Genomic DNA, 9,889 nt, shown 5'->3' on the forward strand with positions numbered 1-9,889 from the left:
TTCTACCTTCAAGTTGATATCTTCAAAATGCTACGAAACTTAAAAAAAAACCCTGAAACTCAAGACTGCCAAAGGCATTTGTTTTACGCTTTCGGTCAAACGTCCACACAAAATCTATTCCGTCAGAATGCGACGCAACTTTCAAAAATGCAGAAATTCAAGCTTTCCAGAGGCTATAGCCTTACCTTACTGGTCACAAATGACACCAGATTTTGTTTGTAAAGCTGTGAATTTACGAAGGAATTAACACGCAAGCACAGCGTTTAATTTTCACGTATGTGCTACAATAGTGTGAAGAGCAACTTACAAACAATACTTCTTGTGCCGCGGTTGTAGCCGAGATTCCACTTCCGGTCACCGTAGTGTACGGACGTGGGCGGAATGAGCTCCGACAATATCGGAGCGGCATCAGCGGCCCAGCAGGGCCGTGGTACCAGGAACATGGACGAATCGTCACAGGAATATCAGATTATTTTGCCCCGGCTGCCATCAGGCGATGCAACGCTGCATACTGTTTTTTTGCACGCCGATATCAGGGCGCGGCCGTACCGCGTCGAAGATTTCAGGGACGCACTTATTCGTTTGGCTTTGCTCCCCGAGGTGGCTGCCTTGGGGGCGTACCAAATGAATCATGTTTGGGCCATCACATTCGAGAGCGCTGAGGGCAAGAAGAAAATGCTTGCTGCTGGTGACATGGCGGTGAAGAACCAGCGCTGTATCGCTATAGACCCAAGCCACCAGGATACGAGACTGAAGATTCATTGGCTACTGTATAACGTTCCTGATGACGACGTGCGAGCAGCGTTGGCACCTTATGGCAAGGTTAATGAAATAGTGCGAGAACGCTGGCGCGTGTATGGCTGTACGGACAAAGGTTCATCGACGCGTGCGGTGAGCCTCAAACTCAAACCGGGCCTCACGGTAGACGACCTCCCACATCAGTTACGGACTGCAGGAGACCTCACGCTCGTTGTCGTAGCGGGAAGAGCACCGCTATGCCTGCGTTGCCGAGGCACAGGACATATTACGAGGGAGTGCCGGGCCCCGCGTTGCGCAGTGTGTCGGCGTTTTGGGCATGACGAGAGCGGGTGTTCGAGGACATACGCAAGTGTAGCCGGGCCCGTGCGGAGCGAAGAACTATCTGAGCACCACATGGACGAGGTCGAGGCAGAAGAGCTCACTGGAGGACGTCGGGAAGAATCAACACCCAGGTTAACGCCCCTTTCTTCACGCCCCCTGAGTGCTGCTTCAACTGGTAGCAAAGACAGAGGGCCTGCGAATGAAGCCCAACCTACGAGGAGTACTCAAGGTGCAACGACGCCTGAAACGAAGGAAGAAATGCCAGAAAACATGGACACGTCTAGCACCAACAAGAGGACAAGGGAGGAGGCGGAAGGGAAGAAGGTGAATGTAATGAAAGCTTCCGAGGAACCGCCGGCTAAGGCGATTAATGTGCGCCGAGGACCGGCACCTAACGTCCTAAGTGAACGTCGTATAGCCAAGACCCAGCCGCCGACCCAACTCCAACAGCAGCAAGAACAGGCTCAGCAACAGCAGACAGTTCATCAAGTACAGACACAGCAACAGCAACCACTGCCGAAGCAGCAGACTCTTCAGCAGCGACAGACAAGTCATCAGCAGCAGCAGTTACAACAGCAGCAGGTGCCTTCAACGGGGACGGGGTCGCCTTCAAATCAACAGCCCCCGTAAGGCGGGGGTTTGGACCAATAGATACAAGTTATTGACCCGGCATCGTACCTCAACAAATGGAGCACATTAAGGACGTGTGCCTTAAGTGCTGCGGGAATGATACGCGGCGCTTTACTATGACGACCAAAAGAGCGGGGGCCTGTGAGGCTACATGGAACCGTGGACCTGATGGTGATGAAAGAGTACCAGAGGTGAGGATCATGCGCCCGGGATGGCCAGTTATGACCTAATGGCTATTAACGTCGAGACACAATTAAGAGTTGCTACTCTCAACGTTAGGGGCCTTGCTGCTAGACGACGGCAGTATCAATTAAGTCGATTGATGCTTGAGCATGATCTCGATGTTGTTGCCATTCAGAAAACGAAAGTAGAAAGTCAAGATCAGACCGACCGCTTGGTATCTCCATTTAGAGCGCGGTACAATGTGTGTGTGTGTCTCATGCTGTTGGAATGTCTGCTGGTTGTGCACTATGCACTACTACTTAGAAATTCTCTTGGTATAGTAGAAGAGACTGTAATTGTTTCTAGTACTGGGAGATTTATAGTATGTGATTTTACATATAATAAGAAAAACTGGCGTGTTGCCTTTGTGTACGCGCCCAACAAAGAGGGTGAACGTAGAGTTTTTTTTCGAGAGTCTGAAATCTTTTGTTAGATGCGACAGGACTGTCATTATGCTTGGAGATTTTAATTTTGTTTGTAACCCTCAAGACAGAGTCAAAAAGACAACTGTAAAAGATCAAAGTGCAATGCTGCTCAGCACAATTGCACAAGATTGTAATCTTGATGATGTAGGTGTCGTACTATCTGCAGGGGAGGACTATACACACTTTCAGCACGAAAGCAGTGCAAGGCTTGACAGAGCCTATGTGTCAAGAGACTTAATCCGAATATGTTCGAATTATGAAGTAAAAAGTGTATCCTTCAGTGACCATAGCTTAGTGATGTTCACTATAGGGCATAAACAAAAGAGGACGAGCTTTAACTGGGACGTATGGAAATTAAATGATAAAATTTTAAAAGACGAATTGTTTGTAGAAGGTGTACAGGACAGCATTAACAAAATGTTAGCTGAGCCCCAAGTAAATGCACTCGAGGCCTGGGAGCGATTTGAGGAAATAACAAAGATGAGGGCCATTGAAAGATCGAGTGTGCTGTATAGAAGTGAAAAGGAAAAAGAATTGCAATGTCAGTTAGACTTTGCACTGAGTCTAGAAAGTAAAATACCTGGAAAGTACACAAAAGAAATAAGGCAGCTAAAGAATCAATTGGAGGCGATAGACATTGAAAAATACAGAGGGGCAATGATAAGAGCGCGTGCAGAAAAACTATTTCTTGGCGAAACGCCTACAAAACGTGCTCTAGGAGACGAAAAGAGGTACGCCAAGCGCAATGAAATTAAAGCGATAACAACTAGTAGGAGAATTGCACGAGAAGGTGAAGCTATTGAGCGGGCATTCGTTGAATACTTTCATGGCTTGCTTGGTCAAGAAGTGAAAGCTGATAAAGGGTTTGAGACTGAGTTTCTGCGTTTGATACCAAAGCTTTCCGATAGCGAAAGAGAACAATTGGAAATGCCGATAAATATTTCCGAGATAGAAAAAGCTATCTACGAGTTGTCTGTTGGCAAAGCACCTGGACCCGATGGACTGGGAGCAGCAATGTATAAGACATTTAGAAGCGTAATATCTGTAGCCTTACATCGTGTTTACACAGAGGCTTTAAGATTAAAGGAGCTTCAGTCTTCATTTCGAAAGACGCACGTAATACTAAGACCGAAGACCCTATAAAATTATTGTCCGTGAAGTCTTATCGACCGATTAGCTTAGCCAATGTAGATTATAAAGTGTTCATGAAGGTTCTCGCCAGTAGGATGCAGATGGTGATAAAATCATTAGTTGGACCACATCAAACTTGTGGAATAAAAGGACGCACAATAAACACCAATGTTCATGTAGCAAGGAGTGTGTTGGAGAGTTGTGATGGGGGGGGGGGGTGTGTTCGAGAGCAGAGTGGCAATGATGCAATTAGATATGGAAAAAGCCTTCGATCGTGTAAACCATGACATTTTATTTTCGTTACTAGAATATATTAATGTAGGGCATAGGCGGAGAGTACGGGGGGGGGGGGGGGGGCTGGGGGGCTTGGGCCCCCACCGGACTGCCTCAAGGGGGGGGGGGCAGAGCCCTTGCGCCGGCCCAGGGTATTTTTTAAGAGCTTGGCTTAGGTTCCCGGTTCGTCCTGTCTGGCAGCTATTTCACAGGAGGCTGTTTATGCCCGCTTCTTTTTCATTTCAGCCACTTAAAGTTCGGCACATGGGCCAGTGACAAGTCAAACATTCAATGGAAAAGTGCCCCTCAAACGGATTTTTACGTGCAGAATATGTTGTGCTGATGAACAACTGAAGCGACGACTTAAGCTATGACAAATTAAAACATTCACCGGCGATTACGATACTGCCTAATTCGCTGAGCGCAGCCTCGTGTTCGGGCAACGCCAGCTGTGTTTGAAGTTTTGACTATCCGCAGTTGTAGTAATGTAACATTCGTTACATATTGCCACAGAAACTGCCAGCGCTGGAGTGCTACGCACGCTATATACTCTGTGCATTGCAGCTGTTGCGAACCAAGTGAAACGTCCGCAGCCCCGTTACGACAAGCGAAGTGATATCGACAGACTCCGTCATATCTCGTGATATCGACAGACTCCGCGTTCGCTCTCTTTCGTCTTCGTTCGCGCTATCGGTTACGCCGCCGACGCCAACAGCGATGCCGCTCAACGCAGGAACAGACGCCTAAGAGCTGCGCTCTCATTGTCTTGAACCCCGTAGTGAATGGTTTTGAGAACACGAAAATGATACTGAGAATACAAAGCAATCCCGACACAGTCCGTCAGTGAAAGCTTTCGCATAAACTTACTCGCCAATAAAAAAAACGGGTAATTTCTTGGTTGCCTACTTATTGGTACCCTTCAACATGCCTGCTTATAAAAGTGCCGAGAAAAGATTGTACGCAGTTTTGATTTATCAGTAAAGGGTTTTACTAAAAGTTCGGCCAGCAATGAGCAACTCCATTACTCGTCCAGATTCATAAAAGCAGCTTCGCACAAGGTGTAGTGGTAGCAAATGGTATTTGCTACCATCTCAGAATTACTTTCGGCCATCTTGAATTGAACTTACTGGCATATAATTAAAGCTTCCCGTGATAGCGTTAGCCTACTGTCTCCTGTGTGGCGCATGTTTTAACACAGTAAAGCCTAACCCCACGCATGCGTTAATCGATTTGACGCGACGCAGTCAACGAGTCAACGAAAAAGGTCGCCTACGCGACCTTTTTCGCTTCGAGCCAAGAGTTACGAGGTTAATCGATGTCTTTGTGGAAATTGAAAAATAAATCTAGGGTCTTCCACTTACAGATCTTCATTAGGATATTGCGGGCGCCTAAGAGATTAAAGTTACATTAAATTTTTTAATTTGGAAGTTGGACTCCCTCCTCTCTCTCTCTCTCTCTCTCTCTCTCTCTCTCTCTCTATATATATATATATATATATATATATATATATATATATATATATATATATATATATATATTATATATAGGGAGAGTGAGAGAAATGTGGAATAGCAAGTCGGGCCCCCGCCCCCTCCGGTAAAATGAAAACTATCCGCCTATGATGTAGGGTCTGTAATATTGGAAGGGGTAAAAATGGCTTATAGAAAGTGCTTTACGCGTATTGTGGTTAATGGGCATGTTACTGAAAGCTTTCAAGTGAGAAATGGCGTGCGGCAGGGTGATCCCATCTCAGCTTCATTATTCGCAACATACATGGAACCTTTCTGTATGAAGATTATTGGGAACGATAGAATAAGGGGGTATCAACTAATGGAAAGTGAAGTCAAATTGTTAACATATGCAGATGACATATTGCTGTGTTTTTTCGGGATAAAGAAAGTGTCAGTGAAGTGATACGTGATGTGGTCTCGTTTTGCAAGTTCACAGGTAGTGCAGTAAACTGGGATAAATGCCTAGGCTTGTGGCACGGATCTTGGGAGACCACCCCGCAAAACTATGCAAATATGAGATGGTCACTTGTACCAACTAAGTACCTTGGTGTCCCTCTGCACCATTACAGAGACACAAATGATTATTGGAAGGAGATATGTGAACGTACACGTGAAAAGACTCAGAGCTGGTATGGCAGGGAACTTTCTATGTTTTCTAGAGCGACTGCATGTAATTGGTTCATTATTTGTAAAGTATGGTATGTCCTGCAGTTCCTCTTCATGACAAGAGCAAATGTGCAAAAATTGCATAGAGTTTTAGTAGTTTTTGTTTGGGGGTCGGTATGGGAGCGTACTAGCCGGACAAACTTATTTCATTCTTCCAAAAATGGTGGTCTAGGATTGGCTCACCTGTTTCTGAAGCAAATAGTGTCAAGATTTATTTTTTTACGTGACCAATGTAACCCTTTTCTGCGAACGTTTACGCAAATTGTACTGTGTAATAGGATTCCTGATTATGTGGTATCAAATGTGTCTGTAAAATGTAACCTGTGTGGATATTTAAGAGAAGTAGTGAGGGCATACGGAATATTGAAGGTGCGGTTTTCAACGAACTACTTATCTGATGTAACGAGAAAGCGTCTCTACAGAGATTTACGTGACGTTATGTTACCTCAGCCCATCTACAGAGCGATATATCGTGTTGGCCATGAGCGGGATGTATTTAAGAGGGTAAAAATGATGACCGTACGTGCAAGCGCAAAGACATTCTTCTTCCAGCTGCACAGCGAAACATTACCTGTAAAACCGTGGCTACAAGAGAAGGGTTTCTTCGTCCCGTGGTCGATAGATTGCCTTATCTGCAGAAAACCCGAGACTATCAACCACATTTTTCTTGACTGTTGGGATGCTGTGTTTCTGTGGGACATTTTGCAGCGCACCTTGAAAAAGGACTTGCCAATCACGCCATACGGCGTTATATTTTTGGCTACGGAAAATCAAGATGGTGTGCCTTATGACATGTTTATGTTGCTTGTGCTTCACAGCGTGTGGCGAACAAGAATGGCTGTGCGCCATATAGATAAAGATGCCCGATCTGCGCATGAATATTTCACAGAAAGCATTGTACACATGAGAGATGTGTACAATTCTAGGGACGAACAACCCGAATGGGTGTCGTTATTGATGAGTTGGCTGCAATGAAGCGCTTTTAAATAAAACGAGTCGCGGCCAGGCTGGTGTTTTTAGACTGGTTACGAAGTGCTTGTAAATTTCTGTTATGTGCAAAGGTGGCAGTAAAGAAAAAAAAAGCGGTTGTAGCCGAGATGGTAAAGCGTTCGGCTCGCAACCGTAAGGGCGCTGGTTCGAATCCTGCTGGCGGCCTCACTGAGAAAAACGAAAGCCATACAGAGATGCGGTTGCCATGGCTAAAACACAGTTCTTGCCGAGAAGACTGGTGGTTCGAATCGCACTGCCACTCAGTATGCAATGATGTTATCACAGGTGTATCGAGGCTCGTACTGACACGCCCACAACCAATGGTTGCAATAATGTACAGACCGACTCTTAGACGCGATAGAGAGGCCGGGGAGGCCTATAAAGCATGGTCGAGGTTTTCTTCTTTTTATTGTAAGTTGGATTTCGGAGATAAAAAGGAGGACCCCCGGTTCACTGGTCCCATACAGCAAGTTGGGAGTCCTCCAAGCGTCTTAAACTTCGCACCACTGCGGCACCACCCCGAAGCCCGCTTGTACCCATTGGAAATCGGTGGGTGGCCGGCCGGCACTGGGGATCGAACCCGGTACTTCCCGTATTGGAAACGGACACCCGAGCGTTTCGCCACGGCTGCGGTGAGGGTACCAGTAAACAACGCGCAAGATACCGGTTCCATGAATATGCGACAAAACTTAAGACTCGAATGAATGAAATAAAGGTCAGGGTCGCTCTAGGTGGGAGGGTCCCTTATTCCAGGAACCCTCTTGCCGCAACCGCATCCATTAAGAATTCCAAGGGTTTTAGCCTTACCTTTTTTTTTTTTTTTTGTAGCGTTGGTCTGTACATTATTGCTGCGCACAATCTTAAAATTAATGTTAGGGTTGCATGTCCAAGCCTCTCTGCAGATGCCACTTCGAAAATATTTTGGTGTAATTAATGACGAAGACTGAATGCTATATCCTTTATAAGTCTTTTATTTTTCGACTTTTCGAAATATCAACGCATTACGATAAAACAAATCACAGAAGCATTTTTTACCAAAAAGGCAAACCAAAAGCCTCAACTCTTGGGTGGAAGATGCCCCTCAAATCAATTTAAGGAAAATTGAACAAAATATTGGAAAGTAAAGAAACTGAATAAGCACAAGCCCCATTTCATCAAAATCTGGTGAACTTTTGAAATATAGATAAGTACAAGATTTGCTAAGGCTGTACTATTTAGGCCGAAAGCGGTCCCAGATCGATTTCATCTCATTACGACAAAACTTGAAAAATCGAAAAATAGAAGACTTCCAAAAGCCGAAAATGGTCCCAAAGTCGAACTGATCAAAATTCGACGAAACACTGAAAAGTAAAAAAAAAAACAAGATTTCCCCAGACTAACCTTTGCGTCCTAAAACGGAGGGAAAATCGATTTCATCCAAATTCGATGAAGACTTGAAAAATCGCAAACTACAAGATTTACGAACGCTCTAGGCTTACCGATTAGGGCCGAAAATAGACACAAAATCAATTTCATACAAATTGGGTGAAACTTCGAAAAATCGAAAAACACGAGGTTTTCAAAGGCTATAGGCTCGCCTCCTTGGTCAAAAGTACACCCCCCTTCGCAAAGAAACTGCGCAGCATGAACAAACAACAACTACAAGAGACACATAAAAACGGTACGAGAGCTGACGTTTTATATATACGCTTAATGTACTTTTTATTTGAGAAAAATGTGGTGTATATATGACTGCGCGCATCCCCCGAAAATCAGCCGAAATCTGCCACGAAATCAACATCCTTCTTCAATTGTGACAGTCATGACGTTGTGACTTTACTTGTACAAAGATTAATTAAATATGCTTAATATTATGCCGTCCGAGGCTATCATGCGGCCGGTTTGAAAACGTGGCGTTATGCAAAAGAGCAGCGTGCGAGTGAACACAAACTGGACGTTAGGAACAAGCATGTAGGGATATTAGAGAGCTTGAGAATTGGGGACCGAAGACGCTGGGCCACCAAGCTGCGTTAGGCAGCCGGATCTCGCGTTGGGATGATCAGCAGAGTTTGAGAATTGGGCCGAACGCAGGCTGCCTTGGGTCAAGAGCACGGAGCGCCATACGTGGCGAAATTGACACCATGAGAGACGCGGTTCATACTAGAGTCACTAGAAAAATTTCAGAGTATCGCATCTGTTTTCCGCGCGCCGCCGCCGACGCGATTGGCTTACTCGCATCACGTACGTGACCTCTCGCGGCCATATCCCTTCCAAGCGCTTTGGGTGCAGGTGCGTTGAATGCAGAGCGCGGCCGGACATTTAGCAGTACCACGGTCCCTAGAAGTACTTCGTCACTTTTTTAAACGCGTCATGCAGATGCCAGAGAATAACTCACCAGTAGCCGAACGTTGCTGGTGAGCTACTCAGGGAATTTCGTATATTTTTGCATTCCGTGTGGGAAACATTAACGTCAAAGAGCGTCGTTGTACGTGGCTGCATAGTTGGCCGCGGAATGAATTCGCCCCCATCGAAGAACACTCCTTTCTGCAGTGAACTACACAAACTTTGCTGGAAATTGCTCTCATGCAACAGGATACTTCACCTTTTCAGTCCGGTATGTTCAGCGATATTGAAAACTACATACTACCAGGGCTGGGCAAAGATACTTTGAAATTGTATCGCGATACGATACAAATACTCAGGCAAGAAGTATTTGAGATACAGATACAAGATACTTCCGGAATAATTGTATCCGATACGATACTTCCCAATTGTATCTTAAGATACTTCGATACTATTGCAAATTTGCTCTTATATATCGATATACTGAAGCAGGAAATGCTTATGAACAAAAATCTTTAATCGGATTTTTTCTTAACTGCGACCAACTTTGTTTAATTTTGAGAAAATATCTCTTTGTGTCCCCAGATTTCTGTCTTACTTGCTCAGATATATTAGTTTCATTCCGAAACAACCCGGCTC

At 45.1% G+C, this 9,889-nt stretch overlaps 1 protein-coding gene across 1 annotated transcript; it reads left to right on the top strand.

The window, feature by feature from the left end:
- Window positions 1-347: 347 nt before the first annotated feature.
- On the top strand, window positions 348-1,710 carry LOC119379179 (uncharacterized). The gene has a single exon (XM_037648394.2). The coding sequence runs from the start codon at window positions 382-384 to the stop codon at window positions 1,708-1,710; it is 1,329 nt and encodes a 442-aa protein (XP_037504322.1). The 5' UTR covers window positions 348-381.
- Window positions 1,711-9,889: the final 8,179 nt, after the last annotated feature.

This window comes from Rhipicephalus sanguineus, chromosome 1 (assembly GCF_013339695.2).
Source record: "Rhipicephalus sanguineus isolate Rsan-2018 chromosome 1, BIME_Rsan_1.4, whole genome shotgun sequence".
NCBI classification, from domain to species: Eukaryota; Metazoa; Arthropoda; class Arachnida; order Ixodida; family Ixodidae; genus Rhipicephalus; species Rhipicephalus sanguineus.